At 43.4% G+C, this 23,602-nt stretch overlaps 1 protein-coding gene and 1 pseudogene across 4 annotated transcripts in view; one reads left to right on the top strand and one right to left on the bottom strand.

The window, feature by feature from the left end:
- SCHIP1 (schwannomin interacting protein 1) overlaps positions 1 to 23,602 on the top strand; it is a 126,153-nt gene that overhangs the window by 72,521 nt on the left and 30,030 nt on the right. The window contains exon 1 of one of the 4 annotated variants that reach the window (XM_046003262.1): positions 276 to 537. The exons of 2 other annotated variants lie outside the window; for them this stretch is intronic. In XM_046003262.1, the coding sequence (XP_045859218.1) occupies positions 508 to 537 (30 nt within the window). In that variant the 5' untranslated portion in view covers positions 276 to 507. Of the gene's footprint in view, positions 1 to 275; positions 538 to 12,650; positions 12,776 to 23,602 lie in introns of those variants that run through there. One more of the 4 variants, XM_046003261.1, reaches the window with a different exon arrangement.
- On the bottom strand, positions 7,435 to 7,553 carry LOC123940959 (annotated as a pseudogene).

Below are 23,602 nucleotides of genomic sequence, written 5' to 3'. Positions count from 1 at the left end.
GCCATGCCAGCAGCATCTGCGGGCTGGCGGGATGATGCCTGAGGTTAGAAATGTTCACCGGCAACATTGATTTGTGTCTGTCTCTCTCCCTCTCCCTCGCTGGCCTTTTTCCCTTTAATGAGGACTAGAATGTTTCCACATCAGTTAACTGCCTTCATAAAGCACCAGAAGGTCACACCAGCCCCAGACTGATCCTTTTCTTTGTGCCTATAATATAATTGGCTGATTGTGCCAGCGATGAGCGCGCCCCCTCCCCCAGCCCGGTCCTAGCTCCATGTTTGCGAGCCTCACTGCTGGTTTCCGAGGAGAGCGGCTCGGCTCGCTGCGCGCTTCCCGGCACAGGCAGTGCCACTGCGCAGGTTGATCAGCGAAACAGCATCCATTTTAATCCGCGGGGAGCCCCTGCCTTCCCAGGGCGTTCTCGCTGCCCGTGGATGCTCCGCGCCTTGCCTCCGCAGCCTCGCGGAGCCGTCCTGCTTTGGGGTCTGGGCCCTAGGATGCACTGAGATGGTACATCAGGAGAACTGTTCGTATCAGGTAAGATTTCAAGCCCGATTGCGAGGCTGGAATCCTTTCGGGAGAGGAGGCCTTCCTTTTCCAGAGCAGCAGGTTGCCTCTTTCCGGATTTTCAAGGGATTTTGCCATCCTCTACTCCTGGCCTTCCTCGCATACAGTATCTGAATTGTAATTGGGTTTTCTGGGGAGTAATGGGGCAGAAAACACTGCTTCCTTGGCCCTTGAAGCATATTGTGAAATCCACTGAGGTGATCTGTGCTTTGCACGTTCTCTGTCTGTGCAAATAAGAGGAACTGCTGTAAACTGTAATTGAATTTAAGGGGCTTCGGGAGGGGGAAAAGCTGGACCGAATTCACTCTGGTAACATGGCAAAATGCGATTTTTGCTCACTGCCTAGGAGACGAGTAGTTTCACGTCCAGTTTTTAGGACTGTCTCTAAGGGAGTTATGTAAATAAGAAGCGTAATTGATGATCTGAGAAATTTTCAAAAATGGGCCGGCATGCACTTGATGTTTGAAGTTGCACTTGTACGTCTTTTCAAACTTGTTTTTACTAGCATGTGTAAATAAGAATTAAGGTGCTGACACGCATGAAAGAACTCCACATGGAAAATTTTTTAGGATTGCATATTCGTCTTTGTGCTAATTTGCTATGTGGAGTTTTCAATTAAACAGACGCTCTCAAAGACCCATTCTAGAGTATTAATAATAACTCCTTCCTGCAACTTGGACTGTTGAGGCAACATTGAAAGCGTCCTCGTTGTAAGCAGACAACGAGAATGTTCTCAGAGTAATTGCTCTTTGCAGCAGCAGGCATGGCTAATCCAAGTCCAGGATGGGTACTATTGGGGGATTACTCAACTGACCGAGTTCAGAGACCAGTTTTTTAACTTAACAATGCCTCTTCCTTGTGGGAGGTGGGTTACCTGAGACAAGCAGGTGTTTCTCATTAGGTCAGATTTCCCAGAGGTAACTGTATGCAGGCAGAGTCATACATTGCACAAGACTCAAGACAGTTTCTCAGCTAAGTATGCCTATAAAATATATTTATCCACTCACTTTTATTTCTGCTTCATGGTGGCAGTTTTGTAATTTCGGGATTGTTTTATTGTATTTTCATTTCATAGTACATCTAGGTCCATAGATCCTAACACTGAGACTTGTGCTTCACAGGAATTCTTCCCATGAGAAAGGGAAGATGCTGAGGAAAACACAAAACTTCACTTACATGCAATCCAGAGATTGAGAATGAGGAATGTCAGACATCTGTGGAGAGCCTACCTATTTATGGCATGGCTCCAGGGGACTAAATTACTATAAAATTAAAGTCATTATTTTCTCTCTTTTCAGAGAAGCTATAGAACTTAACTTTTGAAAAGCAAACTACTATAAGATTATTCTCTCTACCTTTTCATTAAGTTGGTCATGAAATCACTGGTCTTATAGGTAAAAAATTGGGCAGATTTCAGCTATTTTATCTGAGGAAAAGGGATTTTGTTAGCCAACTGCTTCTGAAAGGGGACAAATTGATTTTATTTTACATGAACTACAACATATAACACTGTCATTGTGTGTTTAATAGTTTTGAAATATTTATTGCCTATTTTCACAGTAAAATTAAGTGTATTGGGCAGATAATAATAGTCAATCGATTCTGTAGCTCCCTGAGGTTTTAGAGTAGAACTACCTTTGTGTGTATGTTTGAAACACCCTCCCTTTATTCATAAATCAGTTAAAACATTAACTGTGAAGCCAAGTCTTAATCTACTTAGAAACCTTAGGTTTAGAACCCACCTGGCACCACACATGTGTGGATTCAGAAAGGGCATTTTCTCTAAGCCCTTGGTTTGATGTTGTCATCATCACTGGTTATTTCAACAGTAGGATGTTTTTCAGAAACTTGCCCATTTTTGGATGAAAGCTTATTTATTTGTTTTTAAGGATGAAAATGCAGTGATTAAGGTAGATTCCTTAGGGTAGCATTTTTAGTAAGTAGAATTTATTTCTTTCTTTCTTCCCATAAATGTATACCAAGGTTTCTTAATGGAGAGTCCATGAGTGGAACTCCAGGGAACATTTCCCCAAATTATATACTCATTTTGTTGCATATGCCTAGGTGTATATTATTATTACTATCATCATCATCATCATCATCGTCATCACTATCATCATCATCATCAGAGCATAATGGTCCCGGTCTTACTCTCCCCCTGCCCCCTACTGTAGTCTAATTTTCAACACAGTATCTAGAATGATCTATTAAAACCTAAGTCAAAGCATGTCACTCGTCTCAAAATTCTCCTCAGAATAAGGCCTCTGGCCCTAAGGGCCTTGCGTCAACTTGCCCCTGATGCCTCTGGGACTTTCCACATTCTCCTTTCCTTTCACTCCTGTCCCAGCATGCCATCCTGGCCGTGAACTTGCTGTCCTTTCTACTGCTGTATGCTTCCCCCAGGTACTCCCATGTAGGGTTGCCAGATTAGCAAATAATCTGCAGTGTTTGGAATAAGTTTATACTAAAAAATCATTCTCCTTTTATCTGAAATTCACATTCAACTTGGCATCCTGTATTTTTCCTGTCAGTAAGCCTCTCACTTCCTTCAGGTCTTCGCTGAAACGTCACCTTCTTGGGAAGGCCTTCTCGGGACTTAACTATGTCCATTTCCAACTCCTTGTGTCTAGCCCAGGGTCTCCGTGACACTTCCCTAATTTGCTTTTATACCTGGCATTCATCACCATCTCTCAGAGACATGTTTTACATATTTGTCTCTTTTCTGTCTCCCTTGCATGTAAGCTCCATGAGGGCAGGGATGTTTATCTTTATATCCATCTGCTTTCCCAGAGCTTAGGACAAACCCTTGGGTAATAAGGATGGATAGGCCTACTATGTATAAAAATGACTAAGAAAAAAGGCATTGTAAACATACTCTGGCATCGTGGTTTCTTATATTTTGATCACTGGGATGACTTTCAGTCTTACTCTATCCTTCCTCCCCACCCACGCAACACACGTACACCATTAACCTGCACTGTTTTCATTGTCTGCAGGCCAGAATATCCCTTTGTTTCTTGTTAGTTTTCTCATCTATGAAATGGGATTTTCCCTAGTTAACATCCTGGCCTTGTTCCTGCCAGAGGCCACCTTTCTGCAGGAGTAAGTCAGTTACTGTGAATTAAGAACCACCTCCTCTGATGCACGTGAGGGGCTCAGGGAAGATTGTAAAGCAGCCGGGGAAAACCTTGCATTGCTCCATTTCCCAATCACATGTTGCCACTGTACGGATGTATAATTGATTTACTCCTCTTCCAAGTAGATGATAATTTTGGGGAAGAGTTTTATTGCTACCGAGGGCTTTAACCCCGCTGCTTGAAGTGTTTGGATGCACTGGGCTTTGAACAAGTTAACCCAAGGAGGGATGCTCCGAGAGAAATTCTCAGGCAGGATTTTTTATGGTTGTTCCGTTTTGAACGGTTCTCACGTTGTCATCATCTTCATGTACTTCTCCCTCACAGGATTTACATTAGCTGAGAGGTTACTGAGGCATGGGTTGTCATTTTCGGTTGTAGCCGTGTTAAAAGATAGAGCTATCGACCTCCATTTTCCAGTCTTGGGAGGAAGCCAATCTCTTCAGGAAAGAACCTTGCCCACAGCTTCAGACCTGGCAGCCTTCAAGAGGCCAGATTCTTCTAAATGGTGTCTGAGAGCAAGCTTTGAAATATTGTTAACTTGAAAGCACAAGTTTAGGTCAAAGGGTCCATTTTGCTTAAAAGCTCCCAAACATTTTCTCCTCTTTCCCTGCAGTTGTTTTTTAGGGTTAGTGTGTATATAAAAACAATGACATGCTTTCATCCCTTTCTTTCCATCGCTTAAATTCCCCTATGACCTCAGATATAGATCACACCCTCACATTCTTAGCCACTGTGGGAATGGAGACTTGAAAGAAAAAAAAAAAAAAAGGAAAATGGCATGTGAATGACTCTCATCTCTTTCCTCCCTTGGGGACATAAAGAGACGCTTCTTCGAACACACACCTGGTCTTGAGGAAGCGCAGTAGAAATCTTTAATGTTCCCCCATTTCCTCAGGCTATAATCCCGACCCCTCTGCGTGTCATTCAGGGGCTAACTCTGATCTGAACCCTGGGCACAAACACTCGTCCCTCTACTCCCTACGCTCCCGCCCCCATATTGCCATCAGGTCTTTGCTTTGCTGTGGTACCTGCGCCTAGAAGGGCTCCCGCCCACACACCACCTGCTTCTCCCTTATTGTAGGGTGATGCAGCTTTTAAGGCTCCCATGCCACCTTCTTCGAGAAACCTTCCCTTTTCTTCCCGCATTCACAATTTCTCCTTCTTGGTGCACTTTGTTTTTGTTTCCAACAGAACCCATTTACAACTCATGACATGAGTCTGTCTCCCCCCATCAGACAACAGGCTTCTTGAAAAGAAGGGCCTTCTTTTACTTCCCTACATGGAGTGTATGTTCAAAAAATGTCTGTTGGATTGAATTGGATTTTCCACATCGGGTGCTGTTCTGAATCCCCAGGATCAGCATCGCCCATCATAACCCTAGAGGGAAACTCAGATCTGTGTAACAGGGTGAAGTGGTGAAGTTGACCATGGCACTCCTTGTATCCGGCTTGTGGACCTCTCAGACAGTTGCCAGCAGTTCAAACATCACATGTGCCAAAAACGGGGATATAGTGCAAAGAAAAAAAAAAAAAGAGAGAGAGAGAGAGAGACAGACAGACAGACAGACATCCCAGCCTTCCCAGAGACAATGCATTAAGAGCATACCTCTGGGGCGCCTGGGTGGCTTAGTCAGTTAAGCGTCTGCCTTCAGCTCAGGTCATGATCCCAAGGGTCCTGGAATTGAGTTCTGCATCGGGCTCCCTGCTCAGTGGGAGTCTGCTTCTCCCTCACCCCCTCCTACTGCTTGTTCCCTCTCCCTCGGTGTCTCTCTCTGTCAAATAAATTAATTAAAATAAAATAATTAAAAAAAAAAAAAGAACATACCTGTGTACCTATTTCTCCTTTACTCAAGAGAATTTTCCCAAGGTAAACTTCGTGGTCTATCCCCAAGCACTTTTTTAAAATATCTGTGGTCGGTTGAAGCAAGTGCTCATTCCCAAGCTGCCATTCTTAAAATGTATCAGATTTTGCAAAATTTCAATGAATCTTTTCACTGTACAGAGCAGTAGTTTTACTTCCTCCTGAAACATGCAATTTTTCTTGGGTGAAACATTTCAGTGCAACTGAAGTGTCATACCCAGCACAGAAGATAAAAGATACTCTGTATTGATCTCAAACAAGAAAATTAGGGAGTATATAAATTTAAGTAGTACATCAAGCTATTTTTTAAATTCTTGCTGGAGAAAATACTAAACTTGCCAAGATTCTAGTGGGTTACTTAATAGTTAACAAGGGAAAGGAAATATATTCTATCCCTGTTGACATCAGGCCAAGTGAGAGCTCATTTCCCAATCCCTTCTTCCTGTGAATGAGAAAACAAGATATCAAATTTGAGTTCATTTAAGATCCTGCCCAGTCTAAGCCTGGTTTCATCCATAGCCAGGAAGAAAAATGTATTGACCTGATAGAAAAGGGAATTTGAAAGCATGGTGCACTATTTTATACAAGCTTTTTTTTTAAAGATTTTATTTATTTATTTGAAAGAGAGAGCTCACAAGCTGGGGGTGGGGGGTGGCAGGCAGAGGGAGAGGGAGAAGTGGGCTATCCACTGAGGTAGGAGCCTGATGTGGGGCTCTATCCCAGGACCCTGGGATCATGACCTGAGCCAAAGGCAGACACATAACTGAGACACCTGAGCACCATACAGGATTTTTTTTTAAGATTTTATTTATTTATTTGAGAGAGAATGAATGAGAGAGAGCATGAGAGAGGAGGTCAGAGAGAGAAACAGACTCCCCAAGGAGCTGGGAGCCCGATGTGGGACTCGATCCTGGAAGTCCGGGATCATGACCTGAGCCCAAGGCAGTCGCTCAACCAATAGAGCCACCCAGGTGCCCCACCATACAGGATTTTAAATATAATTTCAATGAAACAATGTTCTGTCTTAGTCTATAGTTTTTTTAATTGGAAAAAATGTTTCCCATAGGCAATAGTGTTGAGGAATACTTCATCTTCATTATTTTGCCTGGTTGATGTATAATTGTATTTTTCTGAGGAGGAGGTAACATATATATCACTTTAATTTAATTAAGAAAATAATTCTGGATGTAAATTCATCTGTTTTTTAGCCAAGATATCTGAAAATCTAATTTATATGTTTTACCACAAAAGGAAAACAGTGGTAGTGTGCAGATGAAAAAAAAAAAATTGTTTCAACAGGGTTTCATTATGGGCCTGATCTGAAATAGAAATTTAGTACAACACATCATTCCTATTTAAAGTAGCACTTGGGGCTTCAAACATCATGATTCAGACATCAAGTAATTTTAAGAAATAAATATGCAACACATTTACAAGATGAAGATCTGGTATTTACTCTTGGAAAGGGGGTACGATGAGGGATGGCAAGGAAATAGGAATATCTCTATGGTAAATACCAGTGCATGGATGATTTCTGGAGAGTAGAGACCCCACATTCACACGCATACACATACACACACACACACACATACACACAATCTTCGTAACTAATCACAATTTCACATGCAGACGTTCAACGTTAAGAGAGACATATCCCAAAAGAGCCATATCCTATTATTTATTTTTTTAGAGATTTATTTATTTATTTATTTATTTGAGAGAGAGAGAGAGAGAGAACACACAGAGGGAGAGGGAGAAGCATACTCCCCAGTGAGCAAGGAGCCAAATGTGGGGCTCGATCCCAGGACCCTGGGACCATGACCTGAGCTGAAGGCAGAAACCCAACCCACTGAGCCACCCAGGTGCCCCAAGCCTGCAGCATCCAGTATTCCCAAGTAGTCTCCCATCCAGGTACCAACCAAGCCCTACCCTGCTTAGCTTCTGAGATCAGATGAGATCAGCTGCATTCAGGGTGTTGTGGCGGTAGACCTATTATTTATTTATGTCCTCTACACTAAGGAAAAATTTGAAATCTTGATGCTACTCCCCATGCAGTATATAGAAGCATCAGGAATGACCTAGCTTCCTGAAATAGTGAGTACTTGGACAAAAGCACTTGAATTCAGAAGCAAACATCAGAGAGGTTGTGGCAGTTGACATAAGTGACCCATTAATGGGCAAGAGTGCTGGGAACACAGAGAAACGTACTGAGGGCATTAGTACCGGTCCCACTTGGAAGCGGTGCTGCAGCCGTCAAAGTGACCGCAGTTGTGTTTCTGATCCTCAGATGTCCAGCTGGGCAGGAAGATTTACATCTGGGGTCTTCAATCTTTTTGATATGGGTAAACATCTGGTTCTCTGTCTATTGCCAACACTTTCACGCCCTCCACCCTACTCTCCCAGTGCCATTATTTTAATTTTTTTAGCCTGCACTAGAAAGTCTATTTAAAAATTGCCTGTGGGGGGAAAAATTGCCCGTGTGGGCGCATGTGGCTCAGTCTGTTAAGCGTCTCACTCTTGATTTTGGCTCAGGTCATGATCTCAGAGTCGTGAGACTGAGCCCCAGTTTGGGCTCTACGTTCTCCCTCTCCCTCTGCCCCTCCTCCCATTTGCACACGTGCTCTCTCTCTATAGTTAATTAATTAATTAATTAAATTGCCTGCATGTTTTACTAGGTTATCTAGCTACCTGAATGGAAAAGCAAAGCAAATTTAGGTAAACTTTGCACAGAAGAAAAAAAAAATGGTTTATTTGGAAAGAGATTATAAATCAGCCATCAATTTGTATAGCACATGGAATTTGAATGCTAAGCCTGAAGGGAAGGAGTGACTGCTGAAGGGTTAATCAGGACGAACTACAGTTTCCATCTATGAACAGGAAAATCTTTTGACAATGCGTAAGTGATTTCCCAGTAATGCGGTCAGTGTTTTCAGAGTCAATCATTTTCACCACTGGCCGGTAATGATCATTTTAAAAGCATTAGCTCACATGACCAGTGCGTCTCACAGTTCAGATTATGGTCTTGACAGGAAACTGGAGCTCTCCGTTCTAGTCCCTAAATTTCAGGGCAGGGGTAAGAAGAGGCCCTGTCAAGCTCAGGGACTATGAGGGGCTATGTGTACATTTTCCAAAGGACAGTGGTAGCATCTGGGCCCATGCTGTGTCAGCATGGTTCGTTTTAGAGAGGTCAGCAGTAGAGGAAAGAACCAGAGCAAATTATCTATAGGAAGGACATGAGGAGCTGTTCTCCCTTTGTTTGCATAGCTACTGCAAAACCACCAAACATTATAGTCAGCTCAAGTCTTCCGAGGGGGTCTTTTGTTTGTTTTCCCCCTTTCTCTACTCATTTGGACCTCTTGGAAGTGAAATCAATTACAGCATTGATCCCAAGCAGCTAAAGTCAGGGTCTTGCCGCCATTCCTGGCTGTACGGTTTGAAATAGAAGGATAATAGCTTATAATGAATTTTTTCCCAAGGTCTAAAGCTGTGCTTCTGAAACATAAGGAGCATTCAAAATTCTTAGACTCTCTTAAAAATGAAATTTCTGATTCAGTAAGTCTAGGGTGGGGCCTGAGGGCTTGCATTTCCAGTAAGCTCCCAGTGATACAAATGCTGTTGTCAGAAGGACACACTTGGAATAGCAAAACTCTTGAAAACATCAGAGATCAGTCCCCTTGTGCCATCTTGAGATGTTAGATATTAGATATCTCAAGGTGGCACAAGCCATTCAGATAACAGTGGTATATAGCTCCTTCTGGAAAGGGTCTAAGCTATGAACCTGTTTATGTGCTGAGCACTCCTTTAGGTGGAGGAACAAAGGAAATTCTCCACTGGGCACCGCTCTACAAGCTCTTGCATTCGTGTTTTGGGGAGATGTTCTATCACTTGTCCCTTTGTAGTACTTATTAGAGAACCACTTATGACAATAAAAGGCATTGGGGTTAGAAGAAGGGAATGGTCTTTAGTACTTTCTTAGTATTAATCCTTGTTGCTGGGAATTTCTGTCTTGGATTTTGAGGTGCCCTTCTCCAAGAGATGATCTATTAATAGTGTATGTGTGTATACATATATATATGTATGTGGTCAATATATTATTAGTATATATATATTAATTTGAATATATATAGTTAATAGTGAGAGTTCAGTCATTTTAGCTATATATATAAACCCACCCAGTTAAAATTAAAATAAAAAGATGTTAGCAATTAGGCTTACAGTTTTGTGTATTTTACTCAGTCTTGTAAATCTCTAGATGTTTATGATTTCACCCGTGTTAAATCTTTTTTTTTTTTAATATTTTATTTATTTAACAGAGAGAAATCACAACTAGGCAGAGAGGCAGGCAGAGAGAGAGGAGGAAGCAGGCTCCCTGCGGAGCAGAGAGCCTGACGTGGGGCTCGATCCCAGGACCCTGAGACCATGACCTGAGCCGAAGGCAGTGGCTTAACCCCCTGAGCCACCCAGGCGCCCCAAATCTTGATCATAGATAGGTGGAGTAGGATGCCAACCTAGGTAAGAGATTGAAATTCCTGAAAATCGTGGTAGCGCCTCCCCTTCAACCCATCCAGACCCATTTTTACCTTCTGAACATACATGATTTCCACAGAAGAGTTCAGTTGAAAAGCACTAATATCAACTATTATTGTTTCCTACTGTGGAGCATTTAGAGGCAACACTCTGAGTCACATGTACATTTCTCCTCTCTTCATGTATTTATTCAACAGCCTTCACTGGCCACCTAACGTGTGTAAGACATTGTCTAGACGCTGTGGGGAAAGCAAGACGGAACAGCCAAAATCCCTGCCCCTTTAGAGAAGAAGATTGCAACCATAACAGCTGTTGGAAAGAAGCCACAGGGCACTAAAAACACCGTGGCTGACGAGAAAAGAAAATTCACTCTCCAGCGTGTTAGGTCATGACCATCAGTGAAGGAGGTTTTATTTCATTTCTTGAAGCCTAATCGTCAGGGGATAGCAGTGATCGATGCTGGATGTTCCAGATGTACGTTTCCGTCCATGAGATTCTGTGTGCTGCCAGAATTCTCTCTGTACTAAGCCCTGATGTATGAGATTATTGTATTGTGTGCGGCTGTTTCTTACTGAGGCAACCAGTGGGTGGTGGTCTAGCTTGCGCATGTAGATTGTGAGCCCCAGCAGCGGAGGCGCTAGGTCTCAATTCTGGCCTGATCATTGGCCCGCTGCCTCGCCTTGGGCAAGTTCCCGAACCTCACCGTGCAGTTGATAATAATATTTACTCCAGAGGGTTACCATGAGGACTAAAGACATAAGTTAAGAGGCACCTGTGAAGTGCATGGCCCACAGGGATCCCTCCACAAAGGGCGGCTATTGTTACTATGTTAACATATGTCAGATAATAAGAGCTGCTTCCTTCACTAACCTCCTTTGGCAGGATTTGATAGTAAAAAAGTAAAACATTTTGACCCAAAGTCTTAGCTTTGGAGAATTCTTCCATGATGGGAAATCCACGGTGGGGCCACTCTTGGTGGCCAGCGTTGCCTCCCAGGCCGGGAAGGCATCGTGCATGCACGTAGTAGGACCCTTGTGTAGAGTGGGGGCCCTGGGGTCTGGAGGAGAGTAAGATGAGGGAGATCATTACTGGGAAGAAGCCCTGCCCAGATGCAAGTCTGGCTTCTGTGATAGCAACTTGTCATCGCCCCATTCTCTCGGGAACAGAGCTGGGAGATGAGGGTGGGGGAAAGGCAGGATTTGGATTTGAGTCAGGGACAGCGCAGGACAGTATTTGCCTTATGGACGGAGGACTGCAGTGAACCGGATAAAGACACATTTATGCCACAAATGCCTTCCACAAATTGAAATGCTTTTTTGTTTTGTTTTGTTTTTTAACTCACGGAGAGAAGGAGACGACTGAATGTGAGCGTGTCAAGGCCATCTTGAACGGCATTTTTGCTTTAGAGCTCTGGTCTTAACAGCACTGAGCTTGGTCAGGAATTCCTATTGGAAAATGTATTGAGTAGGACATTTGCTGCTTTCTGTCCAAGCGTGTCAGAGTATAAGATGGTTTGTTAAATGGGGGCTTGGCCTTTGAATTCTTCTTTGGCCCGTTTTCTCCTGCACACAGTAACATTTTTAAAAAATAACTAGTGTGTGTATCTTTAGCTTATGGTAGTAGTAATTTGATAATGATGAGTGTGTGCTCGTGTTTGCACTTCTGTTTGTCTGTTAAGAGAAAACATCCTCCAGCTGCGGGCCTTTTCCTTCTCTGTATGTAAAGCCAGTAAAAAACCAAAAGCCATGGGAAAAGGGTAAAGAGAGCAGCAGAAAGGAAGCGTTCTCTTTTGTGAAAAAACCCGCCAGTGGCTGGAGGGTTTTTTTCCCCCCACTGACTGGATTTTAAAGAAAAGTTGATGGATCTTTTTCTCTTGCCTATATGGATAGAACAAAGCGCTGATCCTGAAGCAGAGGGCTCCTTCTCTGAGTTGGAAATAAATTTTATCCTTGTGCTGGGCCACTACCAGAAGATGAGATTTTCACATCTGATTTTAAAATGATTGTTTATAGGACAAACGGGGGTGGGGAGCAAACATGGGTCTTCAGGTTAGCCTTTAAATTATACTGTTTTCATTTTGTCATGGGATACCCGGCTTTTAAGTCACTACTGAAGTCTGGGAGGCTGGGTTTTGCGTCTATTTTTATCCCTCACACTGCCCTGGGTCAGAATAAGGTGGTTGGTTTCCTCGCAGGGCTCCAATCCACACACAGCCCTGAACTGAGGAGTGGGGGCGTTGAATCCGCTTTCCCTTGATTGGGAGGAGGAGGAAAGGTGCTGTGGAGCGGAATCTAGGCAGGATCCCTCAGGGGAAGGGGAGAGTAGACGGTGGGAAGGCTGGACATTCAACACATTGTCGAGGCAGAGCGAACCTCAGAAACAGCAGCTGCCCCCGTGCCAGAGCTCAGGACAGAGCAGGGAGGCCGGGCAGGGCGGTGTCCGTGGGCCAGAGCAGGGGCAAGGATATGCACAACCACTAGGCACAGGCTCTTAGCTGGCTCTCCACGTCAGCATGAGCAGTAACCAGGGTACTGGGCAGTTGGCACAGAAGCCTAGTAGAATTCATGGGAGGTTATCACTTAAGTGAAATTCTCAAGAGTTAAAGGATGAATTTGGACAGTGATGGAATGGATGACATCATCGGTCAAGAATCCCCATTGGATATGGAGGGGAATTATAAAAAGGTAAGGCGGGGGAGCTCTTTTGTTTGTAAACAATCGGACCATTTTTCTAACTGGGAGAAAGAACACCCTTGAGGAGTGGCCAAATTCCACACTCAGTAGCCATTGCCATAATATATTCAGGAAAGCGAAATGCACAGAAGTAGAAGCATTAAGTTGGGAGGGCTCTTCTTTCTGCTTTTCCCAGCTTGCATTCATTAATAGATTATAACAGTAACTGGAATATACATGTTGTTATTCTGGAGTGGAAAAAACTCTTATCATGCATTTAGTTGCTAGGCAGTCTTTTTATGTAAAAATAATTTTAAAAAATTTTTGACGTATTTGATAGTTTACCCACAGTAAATAATTATTAGAATGTTTAATTTGTCTTTTAAGTGACTTTTTTATAACAATGAAAAATACAGTTTTACCAAGAGAAGGGTGGGGTTTTGAAAAATTGATGTAGTGTCTGCTACTACTTTGTTAGCCTTTTCTGTTGAAAGACAGTAAATATATTTTTGGAATGTTTTATCTGGTAATTGTCGGAAATAACAGGCCCAAGTAAAAATAGCTTTAGTTATATGGGTGAGGTCATAAAATTAAACTACAAGTATATGCTTGTCTGTCCACAGAAGGCTAAACCACACTACCTCCTTACCCCCTTATTATTTTCCACAAGTCAAGTGTAGGTCACAACATGTCACAGTGTGAAGAATAAGGGTTCTTCCATCATCGACCTGGAAAATAAGACCTCTTTTCCTTCAGAGGTAAATACTAGGTAACACCACCTCCTTGAGCAGCAAAACTAGCTGCTCAATTTTCAGTTTGATCAAATATGTCATTAACATTTTTCCCCCAGAATAAGATATAGAAAGTTCTATCATGATAGTTTCTTAAGTATAATAACGTAACATATGGCATTCTGTATCTTATGCACTAAGTTGTGTTTGAGTGCAGGGGATGTTTTAAGTATGTACTTTATCTCTTAGAGCAGTTCACAATAGTTGATGCTCGTTTCTCCAGAACCCAAAACTTACGTGTGTAAAAGAGGTTTAAATAACCTGCCATGTTATCCTACACATTTTTCTTCCCTTGCGCTCCCCAAGAAGGGAACGAGGGCCCAAGGTGATAAGTGTGCTGAATACTGAAACTGACACCTCTCAGCTGTCCCCTCCTGCCAGAAGCGCATATGCAAAAGAGGCATAGGACACTCAGCCATCAGAGTGGGTCACTTACCCGGCCCTGAAGACAAGCACACAATTCTCAGCCCGCCTCTGTTTCCAGTGCCAAAGGACGAGTCACACTCAAACCGTTTCTCAGGTAGAAAAGCACAGGACAGTTTGCACTTAGGAAAAATGAAAGACATCCCGTGGCTACTGCAGTAATGACTTCTTACTGGCAGTAATGGCCACTGTCGTTTTTCCCTCCTTGGAAACTGAGAGAGCGCACATGCCTGGAATGAGCAAGCGATGATATGCCGGCAACCTGATACAGCACTGACCAAAATGACAAACATGTGAGGCTCAAGCGGCTTTAAAACATCGCCGGCAACAAAAAACAGAGCTGCATTGTGTAGTGCCTTATCTAGCTAAGGCAGGAGAATGCCACCTGTGATTTCAGGAGAAACAGTATCTAGCAGAGGAGTGCCGAAGGACCACGAGATGAAACCTACTAGATGTGTAGGATACACAGATCAGCTTGTATTTTCTTAACATGAGACCCATTCTCTTGTCATTTCAGCTTTTTAACTACTTTTCCTAAGCCAAAGACTTTCAAACTCATGTATGTGTTAGTTATTCTGAAGGCTTCATTATGCTTTAAAAAAAAATTGTTAATTTTATCATGAACTTCTGGTGAATCAGGGCAACATGTGCTTTCTTTAAAATAAAAAGAATTAGAGAACCTAATATAAAAATATCATTTTTCCTAATTCACATCTTATCTACATTTTTCTCTCTAATGTTTTTGCTGTTCAGTTGACTAAGTAGAAAATTCAATTAAATGACATAAAGCAGTGGTCTGCAGGCTTTTTTGACCTTGGATCCATCAGTAAAATGTTTTTGAACCCAGACCTCTGATATATATATATCTCCTATTCATTAATTATACATACACACTACTGTAAATATATATTTTGTGTACATAAAACCTATACACAAATAGATAATTTTTAAAATAAAATGTTTATAAATATAAAAGTTTTAATAATTTCTTCTTTTACCTCCTGTCACTTTGAGGTCCGTTGTCAAAAACAGTCGGAAGATTGGTTTGCCCCTGCCTAGGTACAATATAATTTCCTATACCAGTCACACTAATAAATGCCACATGTGTCTAGGGATTATTTTACAAGGTTGTTTTAAAGTCAGGCAAACAGCCTTTGGGGGAAAGGTCACTTTCCGATGACTAAAATTAGATTCCACCTCGGCGAAGTAAGGAAAAGAGTATACATCTGTTCCTATTCCTCGGGGGAAGGTCCTGATGGTAAGAGAGATGTTTCATTAAGGACCTCTGGTTTATTCAGTCGTAGTAGTAAAACAGATCTTAGTATATAGGGAGGAAAGCCCGCACTGTGGCCAAATCTCAGGTGTGTATGTTCAATCCATTATTTTTTTTTAAAGATTTTATTTATTTATTTGGCAGACAGAGATCACAAGTAGGCAGAGAGGCAGGCAGAGAGAGGTGGGGAGGCAGGCTCCCTGCTGAGAAGAGAGCCCGATGCGGGGCTCGATCCCAGGACCCTGAGATCATGACCTGAGCCGAAGGCAGAGGCTTTAACCCACTGAGCCACCCAGGAGCCCCTGTTCAATCCATTATTGTCCTGCTTTGCTCTGAACAACCTCTGACCTTCCAGTAAAGACCCACACAGCTGATTGTCCTCAGGACCATGGTGGCATGCAGCATGGGACCCACGTCCTCATTCCTCAGCCATCACTTCTGAGAGCCCCTCCGTGACCCTGGCTTTGTGCATGGGGCCAGGCTCGCAGAAGGGAGACCAGGCTTTGCCTCGAGGAGCTTACCGTCCACGTGGGGAGACACACCAACAAATAAGCTGACATGGGATTGACGCTGCCCAGAAGAACGTTCAGATCCAGTGTGGACCTGGGAAACGTGCCTCCTCTGCCGTCTCAGGACCCCAGCAAGATCCAGCTTACACTGAGGGAGACTGAGAAAGGAAATGAGGAGAATTTAACATAGAATCCTGCAGAAGGCTGGCCGCCACTTGGTCCAGAGCAGAGCAAACACAGGACGCAGATCTGTTCCCAGGCTGCTCCTTGCAGGGGAAGGAGCTGCCGGACAGCCGTGTGTGGTCAGAGGATGGAAAAGCCGGCTTGCTCGCTTTGTTTCTCTGAGGTGCTGTCTCTGGTGTTGTGCATCCAATTATGGTGAAAGATTAGGGAGGAGCCCGTGAAAAAATTAAAAGGCTGGAAGGAACAATATTTAAAGTGAAGCCACAGCTGCGCCTCATGTTTTTTTTAAAAGGTGAATGGAAATGACTGCTTGAGATAAACTGCAATAAACAGGAACACAGAATGCCAGCTGCCATTCCAGACAAGAGCTCTGCCCTCCCCACACAATTACTGAGGAAAAGCAGCCGTCGACCTCCATTAACCCTCACGTCTTCCTGCCTGTAAGGGCTGAATACGCTTGAGGGACTCTGTTGAGTTACTGAACCCTGGAGTCTAGCCTCACCTCGGCCACCTGGGGACAATCTTTTCAGCTTTCTGGGCCACGGTCTCCCTTCTTTCAAGGGAGGAATCGGCCTGGTTGGTCTCAGATGCTATAAATATGAAGCCTCCTGGCTCCTAGTTCAGGGTTCTTCCCATCCTATCACCCTGCTGGCACACCTCCGTTAGCCAGCCTGGTCAGGAATGGGTTGTTCCAGGTAACTAGATTTTCCAGATATGTAGCGTGTGAGTTACCTGTGTATGTGTGTGGGGGGGTATTTTTTGAGATATAATTCATATGCCACAAAATTCACAATTCCATAGTGTACGTTTTGTTGGTTTTTAGTATACTTCTAAGCTTGTGCAAACCACTAATTCCAGAATATTTTTTTTAAGATTTTATTTATCCATTTGAGAAAGAGACAGTGAGAGCATGAGAAGGGAGAAGGTCAGAGGGAGAAGCAGACTCCCCGTGGAGCTGGGAGCCTGACGCAAGACTTGCTCCCGGGACTCCGGGATCATGACCTGAGCCAAAGGCAGTCACTTAACCAATTGAGCCACCCAGGCACCCTCCAGAACATTTTCATCACCCCCAAAAAGAAACCCTGTGCCCATTAGCAGTTACTCCTAGTTTCCCTCCTCCCTCACAACCATTAACCTACTTTCTGTCTTCATAGATTTGCCGGTTCTGGGCAGTTCTGCCTCTCTTTTATCCATTTCTGCACTCTTTTCACCAGCTTACCCCACCCCCACCCTTTAATGTTAACAACAGCTATTGTTGAATAAGTTTCTCTCTGGGCTGGGCACTGTGCCAGGTCCTTTCTGTATAGTACTTCATTTACTCCTTATAACAACCCGTAAGATAAGTATTACTATTCCTTCTTTCAGAAAAAGAAACTGAGGCTTAAAGCCTTTCTATAATTTGCATCCGTAAGCGTCAGAGTCAGGAAGTTAACTTGGGTCTTCTTGACCCCAAGTCCCCTGAACTCCCTGCCTCCTTTCTGGTCGTATCTGGGATCAATTCTCCCAGATCCTAAGTCCACGCCGACATGGGAAATTGAGGACGTCAGCTTTCTGGAAGGTGATGGAGGTTGGGCTATTTCATAACCATGCAGTGGGTGTTTTGAACTGTTGTGATTTCACTGTGATACTGAATGACAGTGGTGGTTTTAGACACTTCTAAAATGTCATCTGCTAGAAAGAGTTCCCAGGCAACACTGCCCTGTGTTAGAAAAGTAGTCTCAGTAGCCCGTCATGTGAGAACCAGAAAGAGCTCAGGATACTCCCAGCAGAGGCGCCTGGGTGGCTCAGTAGGTTAAGCGTCTGCCTTCTGCTCAGGTCATGATCCCAGAGTCCTGGGATCGAGCCCCACATAGGGCTCTCTGCTTAGCAAGAAGGCTGTTTCTGCTGCCTCTCCTCCTGCTCGTGCGCACATGTGCTCTCTCTCAGATAAATGACTAAAGTCTTAAAAAAAACAAAAACAAGATGCTCCCAGCAGTTCCTGTTTGGAATACGCCACTCACAGGGGAGGAAAACTTTAGTTTCCAACCGTATCCCCTCAGGGTTTATGTTGAAACACTTCTACTACCTAGTCAACTTTGCGGATTGCACCTGGGGCTCCGTTACCTTCACCAGAGTTCCCATTCGGCCGGTAATTGGCTACTAAACCTCAGCCCCAGGTGTTAGGTACCTTTGCTCTGGTCCTTAACAATAAGAGTATTCAGAGACTGTTTGGGACCCTGCACAACAGTCCTTGTGTCCACGGGCTCCTGTTTCTGTCGCCTCCCTGTAGCAGGAGAAGGAATGCAGTCAATGGGCAAAACCATCCTCAGGGTCAGCTAACGGTCAACAAAGATCTCTATGCTCTGGACTGGCATCACCACACTCTTAATGTCCGGCAGTTCTCGGAAATAGGCGTCAGAAGACCCTGGGCCCTACAGCGTTCCCCTTGGGTGTCTGTCCTGGACTTTAGGTCTCCAGGGCCAGCTCTCCCAGAAGTCTTGATGCTGAGCAAGCAGAACCCAGGCCTCAATATGGCCCAACAGCCCAGCCTGACATCTAGTCCAGAGGACTTGTTTAGGCACATCAGCACAAGGATGCAAAGATGAGAGATTTCAACAGCATTTCAGGAAACCTTTCTGGACTGATTAGTGTAAGTGTCTGAAATGGAAAACATCAGAAATACAAATGGAAAAGAAAACGTCCAGAAAGTATCCATTCAGTGATACAGTGGAAAGATACCAGATTATTTAAACTCTGTTTCCACTAATAATTGGAAAGCTTTTCCCAGGGTATCAATAAAATAAGATGCGAAAACTTGAAAAACCCTGCACAGTAAATTTGTGCACTTCACATCCAAAGGTGTACAGTTTGTTTTCGTCTAGAAGGACGTTTTCATATTTTGATCTTTCAGCAAACCCATGGTTGTTTCAATAGGAAAATAACTAGTATCAGTATACTTGGGTTTTCTTTTTGCTTTTTGTTTTGTTCTTAAGAAAATTAATACAATTTGCCTAATGAACGAGTAAGTGCTATACTTCTGGTTCCCAATGTTTAAAAGGCTCTGACTCCTCCGCATTGGAATGCTCCCTGTAAACGTTAGAGTAAAGCTGTCTTCCTTACAAGCTGAGGGGAGAAAGAAGAGTGGCTTCTATTTTCCTAAAGGAAGAGCGCTTTTCCTCAGGGAGCTCCAGAATCCCATTCCCATTCCCTGGTGGATGCTGCTAATGGTGATGATGCCGATATCACTAGGCAATAGATTGCACTGAAGCGAGCGGTGTATTAATTGCTTCAAAACAGGCATCCTGGCAAGGCCTTGGCAAGGCCAGGCAGCTGCAGATGAAATCCACCTGGATCCAGAGTCTGTCCATCCGCACGAACATGGAACATGGACGTGTACACAGTTAGAAAAAAACCCACTCTGTGTTCCATCTAGCTACTTGATCTGTTCAATTGCTTACAGCCAGGGCTCTCAAAGTATCTGAACCAGCAGCATCTGGGAACGTGTTAAAAAATGTGTTTTCTCAGCTGCACCCCAGACCTTCTGAATGAGAAAAATAGTCTGTGTCTTTACAAGCCCTCCAGCTGATTCTCATGCATAATCAAGTTTGAGAACTACCAGTTTCAAGATATTTATGACAGAGAGAGGGCCACTGTGTACGTGTGCCTGCCTCTGCAGTTCTCCATGTGTCATACTGGTGTTCCAGCAACAGCCTGGCTTTCTTTATGGGCCATGAGGGACCAGGGTATTCATCAGCTTCTGGAATAATGCAGCTCCCCACCCCTATTCTTAGGAATTTTTCCTTGACGGTGATTCACATGCACCCCGAAGTGTGAGAAGTTCTGACCAGGCAGCAGATGAGCAGTGCAGAAAGGAGGATGCCAGGAGGGGGATCTTCCAGAATTAGAAGTGAATTGAGTGCTGAGAAGGTTAGCATTACCAAACAAACGCATCCAGGGGTGCCTGGGTAGCTCAGTGGGTTAAGCCTCAGCTCAGGTCATGATCTCAGGGTCCTGGGGTCAAACCCCAAATCAGGCTCTCCGCTTAGCAGGGAGTCTGCTTCTCTCTCTCTTGTCCCTCCTCCCCATTTGTGTGCTCTCTTTCTCTCTCTATCCCAAATAAAATCTTTAAAAAAAAAAAAAGGCACATCCAATAATAAAAGATTATTTCTGTTCCCCTGGTGAACAAGTAAAAGTAAGAAACAAGTGGAACTGGGGGGGAGGGGAAGATCAATCCAGGGAAAAGATGGAAGACAAGAAATTTGGGGGAAACAGTTTTCATTCTCTTAGCCCCACAGCTGAATCCATCCCGGCCAGATCAAGATCATGGCCACTCCCAAGCTCCCATCTGCCTTTATTCCCACAAACTGCTGTGCTGTTCACATCAGTTGGGTCCTCTGATTTTCTAGACCAAACTTCTTTAAATGTCTTCTTCCTTTGGCGAGCTTAAGGAACTCCTTCCTTTTCATCAGGCCCTTTCCGGCTACGTGGGTTTCATCATCTGTGCAGGAGGCAGAAGGAAGCAGCTGTTTGCAGTGTCATGAGCACCAGCTGTGTTAGGTCTAGGATGTTATTTCCCAAAGCGTGTTCCTGAGGGGCCTGGTGGCCCACAGCTACCCCCACAAAAATGCAGTGTGTCAAATAACTTTTAGAAATGCCCAGGATACACCCAGTCTTCCATTTACAAATTTATGTGCAGGTTAGCATATGAAAAGTCTAGGTGCCCTTCACACACACACACACACACACACACACACACACACACACCCCGCTTCAGAGATGGGAGACAATAGGCAAGGCCAGAAGAGTGGACTTAGAAATGGGATCCATGTGTAAGGGACAGGCACTGCCCCGTCCTGAAGAAAGTGTGGAAAGGACTTGAGGACATACCACATTTGCAGAGGGACTATATAGACTCAAGCAGAACATTTTGCTTTTTCTTTCTTTTACCAAACACCCCTCTTTGTTCTTATCAAGCTTGGGGAAAGGCAGCGAGCAGTGGCACAGTGGGAAGGACTGAGCATTGGCCTTTAGGGTCTGAAAGTGCTCAGTGGTCTATGTTCTGAGATCGTGGTTCACATGGTGCCCTCAGAAGCCATTGTGAGTCTTATCTGCCCAGGCCCAGGGGATGGCAGTAGGGAATTCGGCAACAGGCAAGGACAAAAACTCACTGCCTATGGCTGGACAATGGTGAATTTCTAAGTACATTTTTACTCTCCTCTTGGTCTTGAATAGGCTTTCTGTCTCACAGTGACAAGCCACTATTCCTCAGTTGCCCTTTTGCTTTTTGCGAGCAGTTATGCATTGTCCATATTTTCCTTTTGTTTTAAGAAGGTAGTTCCCAAGGCCGTTTTAGGAGTGGACATGGCTGCATATGCCATGAGCACAGCCTACAGTGTAGTTTTGAGTCAGCCTCTTCCTTTTCCTGTACACTTCCCTGTTCCTCACACTGGGGCACATTTGACCTTCAGGAGGTGGGAGGACATCATCGCCCTGCAGATATAATTCCATAGAGAACAAAAGAATCTTGAAACTATCTCCCCCCTAAGTACCTCCCACACATACATGTGGACAACTGAAAGGGAAATAATTCCAATTGTTGAATTTTAAGAGAAAAACTGTTCTACTAGTCAGTTGAATCACAGTTCCTTGAAATCTTAGGAATGGCATTTGTTCCAAAAGGAGTATTAAGCAGTGGTATCAAGGAGAGTGGCTCTGACGAGAAGGTATTCGTTTTTGTAGATATTTGCGGTTATGATTGCGCCTTGGTGTGTATGTTTTCTGCTTTTCTGAAGCACCTCACACCCCTTTCTGGAAAGAAGTATAGCCATAACGCATAAGTCCCACATCGTATCTCCAACGTGGTGCCCACCATTATTTGCCTGGACACCTCACTCATCAGTGTGGAAGGGCAGAAAGATCTGGCACAAGAAAGATGAACTTGAATCCTTGGTCTTCTGTCTAACAGGAGGGTGACCTTCCTTCACCCTCCAATCCCTCATCTTCAAAGCAGGAATTATTGGAGGATTAACCATAATAACTACCATTTGTCACACATTTACATTACTACCACTGCTGCTAAGCAATTTCCATAAATTTCCTCATTTTTCTCCCAATATGCAGTGAGATATTTTACCTCTGGACTGGGAAGGGATTTCCAAGCACAAAGCCATCAACGACACTTCAAAGAAAGCAAGCTGTTGACTTAACTACATTAACACTTGGATTTAAACTCAAAGGGACTAAAATGCTTAATATAAAAATTTCAAAACATCAGATCCTTATAGAAAAATAAGCAATGCTAGAAGTAATTCAGAGAAAAGCAAGTAACTAAAAAAATCTAAATATTTACTATCACTGGTAATCAAGGAAATTAACATTAAAAGAATACCATTTTGCCCATCAAATTAAAAACAATATTTTCTTTTTCAGTGAAAATACTCAGCGTTAGCTAGGATATAGTGAAAGCCACACCCTCTTATGTTGTTGGTGGGCATGTAAATTGGAACAGCTTTTCTCTAGAGCAATGTGACAAAATGTATCAAGAGCCTCGATAAATGGTCACACTCAGTTGATCTGGTAATTCCACTTCTAGGAACTTATCCTGAGGAAATAATCAGACACGTGGGCAGGGATTTATGTAAAAATGCTAACTTCTGTGTTATTTTTCATTGATTACAACCCATATGACTAACAAAAGAAGGTAACTCCATAGGACGAAATGATGTACAACCATTAAAAATTTTGTTTTAAAGAATATTAAATGATATGAGGGAAATTTTCAAAATGAATGAACAATATTTCTCAATTTTATAAAAAGAAAAAAAAAATAAGCTAAAAAGAACTATGCTCCAAAACCCAAAATGTTAGCAGTGATCTGTGTCTAAGTGGTGGGATTATGGGTGATGTATATATTATTTACACTTTTCTTGATTTGTTCAGTGGGATCCAGAGAAAGAGAGAAGGGAAGTGTGCGAGATTGCATATTATAAAGCAGTGTTCTCTTCAAGCTGGTCATGAAATAGCCAAGTAGAGAGAATTGTAATTAACATCAACAGTGATAGTTTTAAGGCCTTCTCCAGGATTGATAGGTCTAGTGTACCAAGTAAATCAGGAAAGGCAGATATGGAATCAAAAGTGCATTCACACATTCCCACCTGGTATAGGTTTTTTCTTCAAATAAAACCTCTGCCGTGCTAATGTTGGACACCAGTGTATTGCCAAACATTAGTCATTAACATTCATATTACCTGCTGATTCTATTTTTCACTCCACAGTTTTCTGACTACAGAGATTATTGGGTGAAAATCTCTTTTGTATTTTATGTGAAGTAAGAAATAGGTCCACTAACTACACAAAATCTGCATGGCAGATACTGGGATTTTGAAGTGAACTTGTAAAGATGTCAGATGATACCAAATGGTTCTGTTTGGGCGGAACCATCACAAGTACCAGCCTGCATATTTGGGAGGGTGGGTCGCTTTAATTAAGGTTTCCAGCAGTGCAGCTGTAAGACATTAGTCAAACTAAACCCCTCCTTGCTCCCCTTTCCAACCTTACAGTTACTTTGTTGCTTTCTGGGGGCTGTACCCTCCCAGCAGACGATATATCAACATGACCTCTATAACTATGTAAAGCGGCCTTCTACTCTGTGGCCTGCGCATAGACATGCACACGCACACAC

Source organism: Meles meles, chromosome 4, assembly GCF_922984935.1.
Source record: "Meles meles chromosome 4, mMelMel3.1 paternal haplotype, whole genome shotgun sequence".
Classification (NCBI taxonomy): Eukaryota; Metazoa; Chordata; class Mammalia; order Carnivora; family Mustelidae; genus Meles; species Meles meles.
This window is presented reverse-complemented; position numbering and strand designations above follow the sequence as displayed.